The sequence below is a fragment of the Ambystoma mexicanum genome, chromosome 14 (genome assembly GCF_040938575.1).
Source record: "Ambystoma mexicanum isolate Mex_15411 chromosome 14, UKY_AmexF1_1, whole genome shotgun sequence".
Taxonomy (NCBI): domain Eukaryota; kingdom Metazoa; phylum Chordata; class Amphibia; order Caudata; family Ambystomatidae; genus Ambystoma; species Ambystoma mexicanum.
Window position 1 is genome coordinate 668,490,796 of NC_090940.1, and position 19,852 is coordinate 668,510,647.

At 46.2% G+C, this 19,852-nt stretch overlaps 1 protein-coding gene across 8 annotated transcripts in view; it reads left to right on the forward strand.

Annotated features, from left to right (window-relative positions):
* SYNE2 (spectrin repeat containing nuclear envelope protein 2) overlaps positions 1-19,852 on the forward strand; it is a 1,840,150-nt gene that overhangs the window by 1,418,883 nt on the left and 401,415 nt on the right. For all 8 annotated transcript variants that reach the window (XM_069638223.1, XM_069638224.1, XM_069638227.1 and 5 more), the window contains 2 exons: positions 10,079-10,252; positions 16,498-16,629. In XM_069638223.1, coding sequence (XP_069494324.1) covers positions 10,079-10,252; positions 16,498-16,629 — 306 coding nt within the window. The remainder of the gene's footprint in view (positions 1-10,078; positions 10,253-16,497; positions 16,630-19,852) is intronic.

The window sequence follows — 19,852 nt, forward strand, 5'->3', positions numbered from 1 at the left end:
ATCAGCTAGCCCAGCTTTTGGGGGAACTCAGGGCCGAGGTACATTCAGCTAGACAAGAAACTAATGCCTTGAGAAGGGAATTGATTGTAGCTAAGGACCGCACCGACAAACTCGCCAGACAGTTGCTCCAGTCACAAGCGGGGCAAACGCCACTACCAGGGTTGGGATCAACAGTACCCACTGCATCAAGCAATCCAGTTCAGGTGGTCCTCCCAGGAGCTGTACCTTTGGCACCTCCAGAACAATTCGCAGGAGACCCGAAAAGGTATGCGGTTTTTATGAATCCGTGCCGTTTACATTTCCAATGCAGGCCGGGAGCCTTTCCAAACGACCAATCTGAGGTAGCCTTTGTACTTTCGTACCTCACTGGCTGTGCTGCAGACTGGTCGGTACCGCTGGTCAATCGGGACGATCCCATCTTGCGTGACTTCCAGAGGTTCCAACTGGACATGGAGAAGCTGTTTGCCCAGCACTTCCAAGGGCAGGCATTGGATACCAAACTTTTGTCTTTGTGTCAAGGCAACCAGGATCTGCTAACTTAAATCGCAACCTTTAACAGACTGATAGTGCAAACTGATTGGCCAGATGACAAGAGAACAAATCTGTTTTACCGTGGCTTGAGAGGGGAGTTAAAGGACATTTTGGCTCAAGTAGTTAATCCACCCAGAGACTGTGCTGAAAACATAGACTTGGTGGTCCAGCTAGATCATAGGCTGCAGAACTGTAAGGCAGATCGTGCTAGAATAGATTCTCGGGTATATGTGCGCCCAAAGGAAAACACTTCCAAGGTCACCAACGTGTCGGAACCCATGCAAATTGGAGGAGTGCGAGGGCCGTTATCCAAGGCTGAAAGGGAAAGGAGAAGACAACATCAGTTGTGCCTGTATTGCGGGTCAGCCAGCCATTTCCTCCGAGAGTGCCCAGTGAAACCACCCAAAAAGGCAGTAGGGGTTGCTGGCAAGGTTGAGGCAGGGTCTGAGCCGGAAAACCTCTCCGCCCGACAAGCGTAGAGGTCCGCTTGTCGAACGAAAAGAAGGACTCCCAGACCTCGCACCTAGTATTGCCCATGATCCTCATAAATCACCAACAGCCGTCTCGAATGCATGCAGTCAGAGCATATATCGACAGCGGAGCCATTGGAAATGATATGGATCAAGAATTGGCTTCAAGGAGGAAACTTCCTCTTTGTGAAAAGGCAACAACAGACTTAGTTACCACTGTCGATGGAACTGAAATCGCTTCGGGCCCAGTAACTCATTCTATGACAAAGATGACACTTTTGTGCCAAGACGGACATCGGGAAGCTGTCGCGTTTGATATAATCAAGGCTCCACAATTTCAAATAATTTTGGGAATGCCATGGCTAGAATCACACAATCCTTGCATCGACTGGCGTGCTAAGAGGCTGACCTTCTCAGCTGAATGTGCTCAAACTTGTTATCAAACTAAAGAACCTTTGATCACAGGAGCAGCAGCAATCATGAGCCCAACAGACCTACTATCTCCAGTATATCAAGACAATCAGGATGTTTTCCAGAAGGATCAAGCAAACATGCTGCCCCCCCACAGACCTTATGATTGCCAGAATGACCTTATACCAGGCGCACAGATCCCGTGTGGTCGAATCTATGCACTCACAGAACCTGAGAACCAGCATTAAAAAAAGTATCTAGACCAGTACCTGGCTAACAGCTTCATTCGCCCGTCCAAGTCCCTGGCGGCCTCACCTTTATTCTTCGTGCCTAAAAAGGAAGGTGACCTTAGTACTTGAATCGATTACCGCGCATTGAATCAAGTCACTGTAAAAAAACATTACCAGTTACCTCTGATTACCGAACTATTGGACCAAGTTAAAGATGCCCGGATTTACACCAAGTTAGAGCTCCGTGGAGCATACCACCTGGTACGAATTAAGAAAGGGGACGAATGGAAGACCGCCTTCCGCACCAAATACGGCCTATTTGAATACCAGGTGATGCCTTTTGGCCTTTGTAACGCCCCAGCGGCCTTCCTGTATTTCATGAACGACGTTTTGCGGGAATTGATCGATGTGTGTGTCGTAGTATACACAGACGACATTCTGGTATACTCCCATTCAGAACAAGAGCATGTGAAACATGTCTGCGCAGTTTTGAACAAACTTCGACAACACAGACTATTTGCTAAGCTGGAAAAATGTTTTTTCCATGTGACTGAGGTCGAGTTCCTTGGATTTGTCCTAACTCTTCATGGTGTGCGCATGGACTCACGAAAGGTTGATGCCAAATGTGAATTGGCAGTCTCCAACCTCAATTAAAGGAGTTCCGAGCATGCTCGGATTTGCAAACTTCTATCATCGTTTCTCGTTTTTCGCAACTAGTGCATCCCATCACCTCCTTGCTGCGCAAAAACAAACGTTTCCTATGGGCTGAAGAGGCTGAGAAAGCCTTCCTGGAGTTAAAACAAAAATTCATATCCGCCCCAATTCTGAAACACCCTCGTCCAGATCTACCGTACATGGTGGAGACGGATGCTTCCAGCCTGGCAATGGGAAAGGTCCTCTCACAAAGAGACCCCGAAACTGGTCAACTCCACCCGGTAGCCTTTTGGTCACGGAAATTTACGGCTCCCGAGTTGAATTATGCTATTACGGACAAAGAACTGTTGGCCATCAAGGCGGCCTTCAAAGCTTGGCGTCATTATCTCTTAGGAGCAAGGTACACGGTCATAGTAATCACAGACCACCGCAATCTACAGTACCTGAAGGTGGTGAAAGCTCAATCTTCTCGCCAACTCCGCTGGGCATTATTTTTTGCTGAATTTGATTTTGTAATTACTTAATGATCTGGTTGTCGAAATGGCAAGGCAGATGCATTGTCCCATATAGGGATGGACGAAGAATTCACCATCCCCGACCCAGTCCCCATCATTCCTGGAGAGAAGATTCTCAGCATTACAATGTCTCTAACATTAGATGACATCCAAGAAGAAATCACACATCTCATTGATTCCAACACCCTAAAGGAGTGGCCGACCAGAAGTGCGCACCACTCCATCTCAGAGCAGTTACCATATTTTTATGGACGTCTCTATCTGCCCAGCAGGGAACTTCAAGAAAAAGTAATTTCCAATTACTACAAATCATTAGTAGAAGGTCATCCTGGAATCGCTAAGACGACACTTTTGGTGGCCCACATGGCATAAAGACATCAAGCAGTTTGTATTATCCTGCAGAGTTTGTGCTCAAAACAAGGCCCAAAAAAAGAAATCACCTGGCCTACTACAGCCATTGGATATTCCACCTATACCATGGCATAACCTGTCTCTTGATTTTATAACAGACCTTCCTTCTTGTTACAGATTCAACACAATTCTAGTGGTGGTGGATTTGTTCTCTAAAATGGCCCATTTCATCCCATTGAAAGGGTTGCCTCAGCTTCGATCCTGGCTAGAGAATTTCTGGAACAGATAGTCAGAATACACGGATTCCCTTCCATCCTGATCTCAGACCGAGGCAGCCAGTTTATCTCACGTTTCTGGAAGAAATGTTGTGAATTAGCTCAAATTGACGTGAGACTTTCCACCAGTCACCAACCCCAAACTGATGGTCAGACTGAGAGGACCAACCAGACTTTGGAGCAATATCTCAGGTGTATGCTGCATCAAACGGAAGGCAGCTGGAAAGATGTTTTATGGATCACCGAACATGCCTATAACAACTCCCTACATTCCAGCACTGGTCAGAGTCCTTTCTATACAATATATGGGTTACCACGAACTTCCAATCTTGACCCACCTCGTTCTGGAAATGCCCGCAGTGAGTAGCTTGCATTCTACCATCACTCAAGCCTTTAAACAAGTGACAGACCATCTAAAACAAGCTAAGGAAAGATTCAAGAAATCAGCTGACGTTTATAGAAGTGAAGCTCCAAGATATCAGGTTGGGGATCAAGTCTGGTTGTCATCAAAACACATACCAGTGAAAGGAACTCGTACCTTGAATCCTAAATATTTAGGTCCATACACCATTAAGGCCATAATCAATCCGGTAGCTAAGAAATTGGACTTACCCTCACACATGAAGATTCATCCTGTGTTTCATGACTCACTTTTAAAACCGGTGCAACCTGGGACACGAGTTTTAAAACCATTGAAACCAATCACAGTCAATGGAGAACCTGAATTTGAGGTCAAAGAGATCCTGGACTCAAAAATCACTAAATCAAAGCTATTTTACTTAATAGACTGGAAAGGATACGGACCACATGAAAGATCGTGGGAACCTAGCGAACATGTGCATGCCCCACGGTTACTAAAAAAGTTCTACCGCAATCACCCAAACAAACCAGGACCAATGGGTGAACCCGCCATCAGGGGGGTATGGGGGGGAGAGTGCTGTCATGGTGCATGCTCCCACACCCTTGAATCTGGTGAGGGCACCCTTGACACTGGCATCCTTAAGGGCTTATCAAGCCCCTAAGAAGTACCCTAGAATCTCCTGGACTCAGTCCTGGCGCCACTGGCGCCATGCTCATAGTAGGAGTTGAACTCATGGAACTATATTCTCAGCTTAGTGAGGCTGAGCCCTCCGGTACAGGGTGTGGCTGTGGGACTACTTTACCTGAACTGGCAGGATACAGTTAAGGGACTATTTGCCTGGAACTACTTGAAAGGCTATTTAAACCGCACCCTGCAAACAGAACACGCTTTGCGTTATTCTGCACTCCTGCAGCGTAACGCTCACCGTGTCTGCTCAGCTCTTCTTCAGCCACGCCCGTCCAGAGTTTTCTATCCATCGGCACCTGTGAATGGAAAAGAGAAGAACAGGAGTTATTAAGCGACAAAGGCCTTACCTGTAATCGGACATTCCGGTCCTGCTTTCCGCTTATTCCCGGACCGCTGCATCTGCAGAGAAGAAGCAGAAAAGAAGGTACCGCACGAGCATCCATCCTCACCTGGGCCGGCATCTTCCTGGAACTTCATCGAGCGGTCCTTCCATCATCTTCCTGGAATCGCACCGCACCTGCTGAATAGAAAAGACACAGCGGGTTAGTCACGCACAGCAAGAAAGGCTATTCGAACATTCGGCACGCCTCGCATAGCGCTATACTCACCTGCAAGAAACCTGCTTAACATTGCAAGGAGAGTCAATCCGTCATCCGGAAACTGCTCGACAATACGCCTAAAAGAAAAGAACAAACACTAATTAGCAAACTTGGGTGACAGAGACTTTAAGCATCTATTCCAAGAAGGCATTGGTATAGAGACTTACCTGCTTACTCGGGCTCATCCAAATCAGCAGCAACACCCATCGGATCAGTGAAGTAACTTGATCTTGGGGAAAGACTGTACATACCGTGCCCCTGCCAGAGAGAGTGCAGGACGGAGAGCCCACCTTTTAAAAACCCAAGGTGAGCCAGAAGAAGAGGAGGAAATCGGACAGTGGTGAAGCCAATCCGGCTCCATTCAGTTGGCTAATATCTTGTTTCGACGTTGCAGGCCAAAGCCTTCCGAGGTGAGATCGAAGGGAAGGCGTGGGCAAGCACCATCTTGGAAGCAATGCAACACCAGTGCAGACAACAGCCTTCAGCCACGAGCTACGCCCCTGTGGAGACCAGGTGAGCGTGACACAGGTGAAAGGCCCAAGTTGCCCAAGAGTTGAGAAATAAAGTCAGTAAATTCACAGACATAAGTGCCTCCTCTCTCCCTCTCTTTAAAAATCATATTAATTTTCATGTATAAAGCTGCACTAGGTGGATTTAACAGTTTATAATAAAAGATAAGTACTTCCAGTGGGCTTGACATTGCATTGAATATATGCCAAGGTCATAATGAACTGCTGCCAATGGAGTGCCAGTCGGGACACAAAGCTAATACCCTCACCCTTCCTTTATTTCCTTTCCTCCATCCCAGTTTCCTATCTCACCCACGGCCTGAAATCTTGGCCTCCACTTTGACTTTAATCTCTCCTTCTCTCATCACCTCTCTATAACCTTGTGTGCCTGTCGCTTCCACCTTCACAATATTCGTAAAGGCCGTCCATTGCTCACCTTTCAAGCTTTCAACTCCTAATCTCCTCCTTAATTTTTTTCCCCAACTCTTTTAATGTTCCACTGCCCTCTTTCGACTTCCTAGTTCTCATCTTACCCCTCTCAAATCTGTGTTAAATTCTTGTATCTGTCTTCTCTGTCGTCTCTCTTTACGAGATTCTATTTCCTCTTCTCTTGCCACTCTTGGCTGGTTACCCTTTCACACTTTTCCTGGTACATTTAGTTTTCTCTGTCTTGTCTTTAAGTCCCTCTATTGTCTTGCTCCTAGCTATCTCGCTGCTCTGATATCTTTCTATACTCCTTCTTGTTCTCTCCGCTCTTCTTCCCAGTTTCTATTGGTGGCACCTCATCCCCCTTATGCCCAATCTCGTTTTCATACTTTTAAGCTTTTAGCCCCTCTTCATTGGAATGCTCTTCCTTACTGTCTTCATTCCATTACTGTCTGTTCTTTATTTCATGGGTTACTGAAGTCTCATTTACTGCAACATCCTTGATTGACTGTTTTCAGAATTGTTTGTGTATCCGTTATATTGTACCGTTCTTGGTTCTCTGTACAGTGCCTTGGCTTAAGGCGCTTTCTAAAATAGAAATACAAAAAGTACTAAGGTTCTTCCTTCACATCCACTTCTCAGTAATAGGCAGTATGTTCAAGGCCCACAATGCACAAAGTTCTATAGCGTACAATATTTCTGCAATGATTTTCCCTTCATAAAGTTTTACGCACGGTAAAATGGAAAATGTGCCATACCTTAGATCAACACGTTGTTTACAAAGGGCTGCTCCTCGAGACAATAACCACTCCCTGATTGGCAGTTTATGCTCTTTAACAAAAATGGGGAATCCCAGGTATATGAAACTCCCAACTTTTTCCAAAGAATCCTAGTCATTACGCCAGGTAAAGGATTTGACTTTTTTCTTGTTGGTACAATGAGGAATTTCAGTTTTCTTGGGGTTGATATTCAATATATGGGCAACCGCAAAGTTGGAGAAGGCGGTCAATAGGCGTTCAAGACCAATTGGGTAATATCAAAAATTAAAAAATTGGCGGCATAGGCTAGCCAAATTGGTTTCAAGTAATGGATTCTCGGGGTAGCCAGTGCTGACAGAGTTAGATAATCTCCAATATCGTTCAAATAGAGATTGAACTGGCAGGGCGCAAGAACGCAGCCCTGCCTGACTCCCCTAGGTGCTGGAATTGAGTGAGATAATGCTCCTTCATGATCCAATAGTACATGTGCTCTAGAATCAGTATGGAGACCAATAATTAACCGAAATAGACCCTCAGGGATGCCCCACCTGCGCAATTTTGGTCACAAGAGGCACGATCAACGACATCAAAAGCAGATAAGTGGATTGTGGCCAAGTAGACAGATTCCTATTTTTTCTAGCAAACCTGACTAAGAGTGGCCTTCAATATAAACCCATTCAAGGAGGTGCAATGATGCCTGTGGAAGCATGTTTGCCACTGCAGAATTCTGCCAGTTGTCTTCTGCCATACCGCCAAGTGCCAGAGGAGCAAGGACGAGAACATTTTGCTATCCGCGTCCACGATCGCTATGGGGTGGTAATTCAATGGGTCTGCGCATGAGCCTTTTTAAAGATCGGAGAATGTAGGTGGTAGACAGAGTTTTGGGAAATGTGCAGGTAGCACCAGTGTTCTTAAATAGGGCTGCCAGAGCCCAGGTAGCCAGGTCCCCTTTAAATAATAAGTTCAATAAATTCTTGGGGCCCAGCGTCCATGAGGAACAACTGGTAGATCAAGAATTTGAGAAGACAGAGTTCCCAAAATGCCTGGTGTTGTGGGACAAGTGGTGTAACTATCCAGCATAGTAGAGCTCTTAGTGCCGAGGGAAAACACTGTAGGGTGAGGATGAGCATGTACAGAAAGTAAACTAGACCCCACCTCCCCACAAGTAGGCAGAGCCAGAATGTCAATATGAAGAGCACCTTGTTGAGGGGTGGTGGTCATGGCAACACGACCCGCCACTCCGGGGTCTTGGACATCGTTTGAAAGAAAGTCCTTAGCCAAGTGATGAAATTTGCATTTGCAAATTTGGGAGCTTCTAGTAAAACCGAAAGTGACTTAGTTTCTGTCTTTAACCCTTCATACAAAGACAGCAGCAAACATAGCACTTGATTAATTTCAGATAAGGCATCACATAATAACTGGTCCGTGGCCCCGTTAAGGTTTTCAGGAATGTTCAATTAGAATCCCACACACAGTTGAAAGTCTTCGATTTTGATGAAGTAGAGAACGTTTGGAAAAGTATTTTAATTTTGGTCCGTGCCTGGCAGAGGGAGACCAATTGAAGATTTTGTGTTAACATGGGTCTGAGCCCGGTGGAGGGTGGCTCGGGGTGAACAGCAAATCACTGAGAACTTGTATATGTGAAATCCTAAGAAGAAAGTAACTTTAATGTTTGTCATGTTGCATCAGGCCCTCTCAAATAAGAGACTTTGAATGGCAACAAGACTTTGGCACAGAAGGCCCTGATGTTGAAGTTTTGAACTGCACCCTTGTGCTAGAGAAGCCAGAGACTTTTCTAAGCTTGAGTGTGCCGCTTTGCCCCTTGCTGAAAACGTGGGGAAGGGAAGCCCACGGCTTGAATATCCTGACATATCATTTCTTCAACACTTTTCTTTTGCATAACATTGTTTCCTGCACTATTTGTATTTAGAAGTAAGGATTGGCAATAGGTTTATTAGTATAGGCCGCTTTATTTTGACAGTCTCGACTAGGACTGCATTGTTATTATTTGATGGGCGTAGCTTGCTCTGATTTTTAGATTTAGGATTAGGGAGGCGTTTTTCAAATCCAATTGAAGTTCAATAAACACCCTTGAACTGTGATGACTTGTGTCTGTCTGACTGCGTGTTACCATGCCTTCCTTACTCTGCTGCAGCCTTCAAAGGGGTCTTTATTAACTCATCTGCCTGATGTGGTGCTTATGACCTGCCCTGCCTTAAGCAGATTATTATGGTTGATGCTGTCTTTCCTTGGTGGGAGAGCTCCAAAAAGACCTGTAAATAATTGTCAGGTTATGTCGTAATGTAACTGGGCCTGGATATCCCAACGGCTGCCATTTTGTCAGCCTCCCCCTGCAAATGAGAGGGACAGATTGCGGGTGGTGGGTAGAAGGAGAGAGAGGGAGATGCGGAACCTGAGGTGTTGAAGCATGCACATGGGTTTGGTCACCAGAGGTTTTGCTGCTCTAGTGGATCCCCAAGCGGTTTCTTGTGAACAGTATTTTGCTTGGATGACCGACCTGTTGTGCAGGTTGATGGGTGAGCGATTTGGAAGGATGTTATAGTAGCCGTGCTGCTGCTATGTGTGTAATTGCTAGTTGATGTGTGTTTAGTGTAATTTGGAGAGGAGGAGGATGAGCAGGTTTGGGCTAGGGAGAATGCCAGTTGCTCGCTTTCATCCTTGTTAGTTAAGTAGTACCAAAAGGCAAGTTGTGACCTATGATATTGACCAACAGTGCTTTATAGAGAATGAGAACCCAAATTGCGAACTGCACTTTAATTCTGATTAACATCTGACCTCTGTTACTTGTTCACTTTAAATTATGTCTAATACCACATCATTTCTGTTTGGAAGTGAGATGCCGGGGCACAACATGCATGGGGTCCATTTCCTCTCTGCCATTAATGGCTATCAGTTGGAAAGGAAACATGCCTGTCCTTTTCCACCGTCCCCAAACTGCACGCCATAGAATCAGACGTGCTCACTTCACTTTCACTGACTTACGCTGTGCATTACGGAACTCACATTGAGACCTAGTGGCCACGTACTAAATAGCACAAGGTCTCCTGAAACTAAAGGACTCTAGCAATACCCGATTTCCCGAGACTATAGTTACAGTTAGTTTACAGTGAGCTGGTCCAACGGCATTCTTCAGCATGTCATATGGGCAGCTTTCCAACTTTCCATTCTTTGGAGGACCTTATGTGGCATTGCTGTGCCTACTAACTGTTGTTGTTCCCCGTGACAATGGTCTGTGCCTAAACCCTTTAACCTGAGTTCAAACCTTCTCCTTAATTGCCAGGATTTTTTCCATAAACTTGGCGTCCACGTACTTTTGATGCAGACCTTCGCCCGGAGGATTCCACCCGCCTTGCACAGGAATCAAGAGGCGTTCCTGCTGGAGCGCATCCAGGAAGGCACCTCCCTTCAGCAGCAAGCTGCCCACCATGGCGCCCATCTGGAGGACCTGCTGAAGGTAGGAACCTCAGGAAAGCACCTTCTGATTGGATGACGTGACAGCAGGGGGGAATGACTGGAACCAGTGAAGTTCAATTTTATTAAACTATGGCATTTCTGGTATGTTGAAAATGTGTGTGAGTACATAAATTATGAACAGCATATAGAAGATTGTTAGCATGCTTACATGAATCAAACATGAAATTATGAGTGTGATTGGATATTAAAAGTGATTATGATACAAACATTACCTCTCTAGAATAGCTGACCTGCAAATTGTTTTAAAAGCCTGGATTTCGTTCTGCGCGAGTTAACCAGATGGTTTGATACAATCTGCATTTCGGTTGAGCTGCTAGATATATGTGAAGAACTAGAGGGCAATGATGCTGGTGTGCCATAGTCCGAGAGTAGTGATAGGTCGCACCCCTGTGTCTTGTTGTTATGGAGCATGACGGGAGCCGACACCTGGCTGTTAGCCAGTATAATATCTACTACTGGCGCCAATATGAACTTAAGGTCCTGTTCTTGCAGCGGTGTGTTGCACGTGGCATATGTACCATCTGTGGTAGCCAGTAATGCCGTCCATTTGGAGGTATTTAAATCAGTAACTATAAATCTACGATAGTTACCTCTGTTTGGAGAATTTTGAAAATCTCTGGTGAAGGAATCACCCGATGAGGAGGATTGAACTCTTTCCAGATCGGGGGGCGGGAGAGCTTTGTATTTGCAGCACTTCTGGACTCCAGGCGCTCCATAATGTGAAGCTTTAGATGAATTTTCCCATAGATTCAGACATAACTTCAATAATGAGTTGTTGTCATCTATGGATGCAGATGGGGTCGGGGAAGTTGTGCCAACTGTTGTTACTGTAGTCCGACAGTGGCTCGTCGTTTGCTTTTTAGCCACAGTTGGAAAAGCCCCTAAGATCGTCGATTGCCTATCTTTGTCTGAACGTATACTGACACTTATTGGGGCAGCTACATTTTCTGACGTGTATGAAACGCCAACTTCCCTCGACTCTATGTCCTCAGTACTATCCGTAACCATTTCAGGAAGGTCCATTTGGTTATTAAGCGGGTTTGATGAGGGCAACCCCAGAGAATTTCCTACAGTGGTCGATGCCTTTTGTAATGTTTTTCCCAATCTGAGTGTGGTCTGCACCCCCTCCCCTATTTTTGCCACGTGTCACAGGCAGTCGTTGCAGAGGGGGTTTACTTAAATTCTTCCTTCAACTCTGTATCATGGTCACATTGTTTTTTTTTTACCATGGTTATATAGGTTATAAAGGTTCAGCACCAGCAGAGGGAAGCCCAAGTTGCAGAAGGTTGCCTTATTATGTCTGCACTGCTGATTTACAGCGGACTCCCCTGATATACACTGCCGGTCACTGTAGGCGGGCTTCCTTGTCAGTTACTCCTTATGGTGCTTCTTTCCAGCTACAGTAATAGTACCTCCCCTGCCCGGCCGATCAGCTTGTGCTGGTGCTCGAGTTAGTAAAGACCACTGTGAGCATCGATTTAGGACCGCTCCCCATGCGACTCCAGTCAAGGGTTCACAGGGTATTCAGTTCCAAATCGGGTTTGGGGCCCCCAATCACCACTTGCTGCACGCCAAACACATAACACTCGGCACTCTACTCGCTCCCCATATTATACATTTTGAAAAGCCCAACCACTTTCCTGTAAAAACATTTGGAAATAGAATAGGTTACCACACAAGAGGCCCATGATGCAGAGGCCTACCTGGAAATCACCAGAGTTCCCTGTAGGCCAGTCCACCCCTGCATAGGTCCTAAATATCAGTGTTGTAGTATGCCCCTCAGGAATATTGCATGCATTATCAAGAGAGCACTAGCACTGGCTAGTAAATTTCAGAACTACTAGAGCCGATATTTCTGATAAGCCCTGTGGACATGTTTGTGAAAAAGCACGTCACTGCCGCCCCATGGAGAATCTCTGCACACATGGGTCATTACTGACCTCTCATCACATTGTGCACTTCCTTGCAGAAACAGTGTGAGATTGTCTACATCATTCTCACTCCCTTTGTTGCTTTCCTGCATTTATTTTTCATAAAGTGAAGGGCAGGCGCTAGCACAGTCATTAAAATGCAATATGCAGTGCTGGGCACCAAAAAACTGTTTACTGCCACCTTTTGAGTGGCAGTAAAATGATTTGCACAACAACAAATGGGGCCAGGCCTCATACTCCCTTACCACTGGGAACTAAAGTCAGTCAAAAAGCAAAACACCTAAATGGAAGTAGTCTTAACTTTTAGTCACTCCTACTCGTACCTTGCTGCATGGTGCCTCTGCGCACACCCACCTCTCTCATACACAGCATTTCCAGAAGTGGGTTTCACCTTTTATTAGGTTCACAATACAAAAATATAATCACTTAACCAATTCTTATAAAAATAGACAGTAATGAAACATTATTAAAAACACATTTTTGTAGTGCTCAGTACGCAAGTCAATACTGTACTCTTGCTCAGTGCAAACACATTTCCTGAGCTTTCTAATGATCACATTGTATTGGTTGAGATCTACCTCAGACAATTGCTATATATCAAGAACTGTTATTTCATAATTGTCTAATTTTACCAACCCTAATTCACAGTTCAACTCATGCGGACATGCTTCAGCTCCACAATATCTGATGTGGATATTGAAATGTTAAACAACTTGTGTTAGCACCCTAATTGGGTGGAGCCAGCCAATCGGGTGGCTAGGAACATGGGCTAAAGCCAACAATCTCAGCCCGCGTTCCAAGCCGCCTGCCAGCCGGTTCCCCCCTGCCACCATCTTCCACCCCATCTCCCCCAACCCTCCGTCCCCTTTTTAAATATTTAAAAAAATAATAATCATTCTCGTCCCCCCCACTTTACCTCATTTGTGCAGTGGCGAGTGCTGCCGCCGCACCGCTCTTTCCTCTCAGCTCCTGAAGGCCCCATAGAAAAGGTAGAGGGTTTCCGTACAGAGCTCCACCTTGCCTTTCCATGACAGCCATCTTTGAATAGTATCGGCGTCCCATTCACGGAACAAAAATACTTATAATTAGCCCCGTCCCAGCCCTTAGGACGGGTGCTAATGGCGTTGAGCACCGGTTCCAAGGGCTGGAACGGGTGGTAACGGCCCGCTCAGGCCTATAACTCTGGCTGCCGGCCCGTTACCATGTGTTCCAGCCCTTGCAACTGGTGCTTAACGCCACATTGTATATAGTCGCCATTAATAGACGATCAAATGTAGGTTTTCGCAAAGAGCACCACATCAGATATTGTGGAGCTGAAGCGTGTCCGCATGAGTTGTACTGTGAATTTATGTTTTAAAATGAGACAGTTATGAACAATTGTCTGTGGTAGATCTCAATCAATACAATGTGATCATTAGAAAGTGTAGGAAATGTGGTTACACTGAGCAAGAGTACAGTATTGACTCTGTATTGTCCCCCCACAAAACATTTTTTTATGTTTTTGTTTTCTGTTTTTTAGAAGAATTTGTTAAGTGATTATATTTTTGTATTTTAAAACTAATAAAAGGTGAAACACACTTCTGGAAATGCTGTGTATGAGATAGGTGGGTGTGTGCACAGGCACCATGCAGCAAGGTGTGAGTAGGAGTGACTAAAAGTTGAGAGTACTTCATTTTAGGTGTTGTGTTTTGAGTCAAATTATGTGGACATACTTCTATTGTTTAGGAGCAAATGCATCTGTATTTAATTGGTCTTTACTACATGCAGTACTTACAGAATACTGCACGAATCTCAGAACGAGTATGGTATTTAAAAACAGGTGGTATTTAAATGGTTGTCCCTCTCATAACAAGCCGCATAGTGTCAGCCGCCCGAGTTCCACATTTGCAATATCTGATCTCCAGCGCGGCAAAATATTCTTTCAACCAATTCCCTTAAAATAAATAAAGGTTATTTTAAATTAAACTTAAAAAGGAATGTGTCATAGGCGCTGGGGATTGGGTGATTGTAAAGCAAAATTATGAAGACAAATGTAAATCCGTGATCAATTCTCCCAAGTTTACAGTATGACACCTTCACATGCAGGACCGTGTTGGGTGAGGTTCTTATTCGTCACTCGTGGGTAGATTTGCCAGGTGCTGCACCCGGGTGCTGGGTTCAGCTGCAGATTTCACTTAATGCTAAAGGCCTTGCCAAGTTTACAAACAATGAACAGGACTGTGTGATGTGTACTAAGCAAGCTTTTCTGTTCATGAATCCATTTATGTTGGTGTTTTGGTGTAGTCCCTGTTTCCGGCCCAGGAACAATCAAGGGCGTTACCTCCTTCACCCCAGACCAGGGACAGTCCCCGTGGGAAACCCCCAATCTGCAGACCAGCCAGTAGCGAGGGGTGCTGCACCTCAAAATAAAATTGCTGATAACAGGAGGTGGGATACACCCTGAGTTCTTAGATCACTAAGAGACACAGACAGCAGTGTGGATTGTATAGGGTTCCCAACGGGGACGCCTCTTTATTTATAAAACCACATTTATCCTTAACACTGTTTCCCCTAGGATTACCTTGGTGTAAGCTCCAACGGACAGGGGACCTGCTATGTTGGCTTACACTTCCTTGAAGGAGTCACAGTGACCCTTAGGGTGAGTCTGACGCAACAGGCCCCTTACCTGACTCGGGTGCTACCCATATGGAGTGTGAGGCCAGAGGATGGCCTCTGTGGGTGGTCCCATCTCACTGGGTGGCCTCGGGCAGCTGCCACACTCTCCCGCTACCTCACTCCAGTGTACCTCCCCTCTAAGGCCTTTCTTAATTAATGGCCATATTTATATAACATCCAACCCCTACATAACTTTTAATTAATACAAATATACATATAACTACATATACATATATGCATTGGCATACAACATATATAGTACATAAAACACTATGCCATAATGGGGTTACTGCTGCAGTCAGTCACCTGCTCACAGTACCTTCATGGGTCTGTCATTGGTGATGCTGGCACACCTCTGGCTGGCCGCTAAACTGTTGGATGAGCTGGCTCTGCAGGGCAGGATGGTGGCTGGTGGAGAAGCTGGTTAGACATAGTTCTGCATTGTAGGGCTGGTTTCAGGCTGACTGGTGAAGGGCTGGAGATTTTTTGACACCGATAGCTGGGGTCTGTCCCGGGTTGTGTCTGGGGCACGACTCAATTGTTCAATCTTCTGGGTTGCCTTGTCCACCACATGGGGCAACCCACGTTCACTGCACCTCCCCCGCTCTTTTAATGCCCCGAGTGGCCCCTTGCATGTGTGGGGGCCTGCCCATTGTCACTGTCGTGCCCGAGGTCTTGCCCAGTCATCGGGGTGGGCCCTGTTGGCTGGAGTGGGCTTCAGTGCTCTCTGATTGTCACCACCCGGGCTGCGCCTGGCATACGCAGCCCAGGAGCACTTTTATGAAGTGCCTGCCTCACAGGCCACGAGTCTGGTCAACAGGGGCATGGCTGGGCATTATGTTCTGGGCTGCATCCCATACATGGCTCTATCTGGGCTGCCCTTCATTGGACCAGCACACCTGGCACACTGCCTGGGCCCTGGATACTATGGCCCCTGGGTGGCTTAGTCTCTGGGGGGTTCCCCACGCACTGCCTGGTGCCTATTTCGGAATATAGGCCCTGGAGGGGGGGCACTCGAGGCAGCAGCATTCCCAGGTAAGTCTCCCTCCATCTCTCCTTTCTTTCTCGCTCCTTCAACTGTCTTATTTTTTTAAATCCTCTTTGGATTCTTTTCTCTCACCTGCCCAGCCCATTTATGGGCAGAGGAGTTCTATTCCTTTGTTCTTTTCTTTTTCGTTCTTTTCTTGATATTCCATCCAACCCTGTGATGGGCTGGATGGATTCGTCCAAAACACACCTGCAGGACACACATAAATAAACACACTACACGTTTATGAAAATATTTTATTTACCCTGGTATCTGCGTGTTTTATTCCTAGGGCACCTCAGGGGACAAGCATCTAGCATTAGTAGCTGGGCCCCATGGGGCCACACGCTCGATTTGGTATTTTTAAAGCAGTACTTAAGAGGAGCCCAGACCGCTAGCGCCAAGAAACATTGTCATTTAGGGGCATTTACGATATGTCTTCATTGGTTGCTTTGCTCCGCTATTACTTTGCAAATGATGTTGGATTGACAAGAAATGTTAGGTCTATTAGTTTCCCTGAGTAATGTTCGAGTATCTTCTACATTACATGATCATTATTTCTAATGTGCGAAGGGTGGTGCCCTTGACTTTCTCTTTTGGGTTTGCTCACAGGAATGGGTGGCATTTGATGCAAATTATGCATCTCTCCACAAAGAGCTGGAGTCTGTGCATTCCACGGTGCCCTCTGTGAAGCTGGTGGAAGAGACGGAGGACCGGGTGAAGGAGAGAATCGCCCTATACCAGGTACTACTTTCATAGTCTTGCATTCGGTTATCAACAGTGATCAAGTATGAAGCGTTTTCATTTTAGTAAGACATGCATATTCCTGAAGGATCTTGTGTTGTGAACTGTTTAATGATTATCAGTCCTCAAACGAGGGTGACTAAATGGTTCGTTCCACAGCCCGATCATTTGTGGTGCGGTTACTTTCCTGCATTAGCACAGGTAAGGATGGCACAGCTGCTGATCTTTCCATTCAGTGAGAAGCTTGGCATTGCTTCAGTACGGATCCTCTAGTGCAAAAATACAAAAAGAACAGGTTTTGAGAACTATGATTGGATTAACTTGTTTGTATCCCATTAATACTGTGGTCCCTGTGCACCCCCATGCATACACTGCCCCTCTGCAGAGCACCCACTAATATGTCTCATCCCCTTTCCTCTTTGCTTATGGGTTGTCTCACGGAATGGAGACTGGACCAGAGCCTGTTATTTAGCAGCAGATTAATTGATTTTCTAGAACACCCCCTCCATGGCATGCGCTCAGCCAATGCCCTGCTCAGGTCTTCCTCAGTGTGCCCCGCCTATTCATTGCTCCCTTTCTCTGTGTCAATGAGAACGGACCTGAGCTAATCAGCTCCACGCTTGGCACCCAAATTCTTTGCCTATTTTCCCCTTTGCCAATGCCCAACAGCTTTCTGTCAGTATGTCGGCTTTACCCCTACTGACCCGAACACTTTGACTTGCTCCCTCACGCATGCTTGGCACCTCTGTACCGCTTTTGCCTTCCTCTATCACATGGCCTTATGTGAAAGAACCGCCCGATGGGAGCAAGTCTTCTGGGGACCACTGCCTACGGACAGCCGTAACTTCGCTGAGAAGTGTCATACTTTCCACGCCAGGCAGAGGCTCTTCAGAGGGCTGAACCGGTGCCCCGCACCATTGCCATCATAGGCCACAGGGTTGGGTGGGGCAAACTTTGCCATGACCATGGCATGCTGGGTCCTGTAGCCCTGTGCACCGTGCATGGAAGGTGAGATCAGTTCAACGAACAGGGTGGGGCTGGCCTTGGCACCGAAATTTGCTGCAAGACCCCCTCAAGCATGCTGAAAGACTCATTACACCAGGCTAATGTCCAAGGCTCATCTACTTTTGTGCTTTCACCGTGCTTTCAGAGCTCGGGGGCATCCAATGCTTTGAGCGTGCCTCTCTCCAATTACCCTCCAATGCACTGGAATTTATCTGAATGTTTGTGTCTGGATACCTTGCAGCATGGCCAAACACAAAAAAGGCCATCCCAAGCAGGAGCCCTTCCACCAAGAGTTGGCTGTTGGCAAAACCCATCCTGTCAACAGGGATCCTAAGCCTTCAGTTGTAATCAATTCAAAAGGAACAGTGAATAAAGCCACAGATGTACCCATTTGCACACCCTGGATGGACTGGATGGTACGTGTAAGGAACCATACCTGGGCTCTCCCTTTTAGTGTTGGAATCTGCGACAAACGCATCCTGCGCAGATCCTTCGCTCATCGTCCTGTTGCACGCATTCTCTCCCACTGGGACCGGTCATTTCAGCGAGCATGGGGAAAGTAACCCCTTCCTAACCAAGGACGTGCACATGCAGCACTTCCACAGTTTCTTGACATGGCCTGACATGAGCTCTCCTTTTCTAAGGACATTATCCTGGAGGTGATGCCCAAAGGGTCTCAAAAGCAGCTGCCAGCAGAGATCACCATGCCTATGCCCACTCCTAGTGGCACTCAACTGGCCAGACTCAACATGCACAACAAGACACCTGCAACCATTGTGAACACACCTCCAGGGAACAAGAGCCATGTGGACTAGTCCACCCCAGGCGAGTGAGATGATTCTGCGGAGTCCTCACAGAAACCCTCCCAGGTGGCCAGGAGAGAGAAGGCGGCTGCTACCTGATCCTAACCCTGGGGGGTGGCATTAGCTGGGAGGATCACCTGGGAGGAGAAGGGCCACTCCATAGGAGAGACGCAGTATTTCTCTTCCGAGGCAGAGGAGATTTCCATAATGCCAGAATATCTAATGACTTAGTGTCAGAGTGAGGCTTCCCGTCCCAACACTACCAACCTTGTAAGTAAGCAGTAAACAGGTTTATGATCAGCATTGGGAATAATATTGATAAGAACCTGAGCCTTAATACCTTGGCTTCTGATCCTTAGGTCTGAGCTATGACGTCAAGAACAAACCATTACCTCCTCCACAATCCTTCCCTAAAGGTGTATTCAATAAACAGAGTGAATTAAAAAAGGATGGACTTGAAATTAGTGATGCAAAAAGAAACCAGAACATTAGGGACTTCAAGTCCCAAAATACCCTAAGTACTGAGACGAGGAAGAGGGACTCCAAGGTGCAGAACTGCAGTACGCAGTCTAGTGGTTCTAATGTTCTACACCTAAGCGGGACAATTGAATTTTTAAAGTCCCTTTGGGTGCGGCCCATTAGAACAAAAAGGTGGCGCAGTTGAAGAAGTTGCCAGTTGCAGAAGCAGAGGAATGAAGATGCTGGAGCCGCTGCTGTCTTTGAAGCGGATGCCGGTCCAGAGACGGTCTTTGAGATTGAAAACCTGAATTGCAGAGGTCGCCCAGTGTTTTGACAGGCTTTCCCCTTGGAGATAGAGGCTTTCATTGTGTAACTTGTCCCAGGGGCTTTCGAGCAATAAAGTGCACGAGAAGCAAGAAAGGCTCAGTTCCCGATCAGCACCGGCCGCGGGAATACAACCGAACCTGTCAGACCACAAATCATCACAAGAAGCAGAACTGGCCGTTGCAGCGGATTGAGTGGACGCGTATAGAGAGACCTGTGAGTTGGCCTTTATTAGGTTACCCCAGAACGCTCCATAGTCGACCGCTTGCTGCCAACAAATAATTTTAATACCGAATGCAAGAAAGTCATATTGGTGTTATAAGCACTTTGAAAGAAGACAAGAAAAGAAAGGTTACAACTATTATTGCCAAAGCAAAGAATATTGCCAAAGCAAAGAGAGGACAATATTGAACAAAGACCACCATTGCCGAAGTAAAGAGGGAACAATTCTTCGGAAAAAATATAACTAACATTGGCAAAGTAAAGAAAGAAAAATATTGCAGAAAAATTGTAACCATTATTCCCAGAGTGAAGAAGAGGTAATAGTTAAGGAGGACGCCAACAAGCATTGTCTAAGCCAAAGAAGGGCAAATATAACAGAGACATTGTCAGCAGTTACTTAATGTGAATGT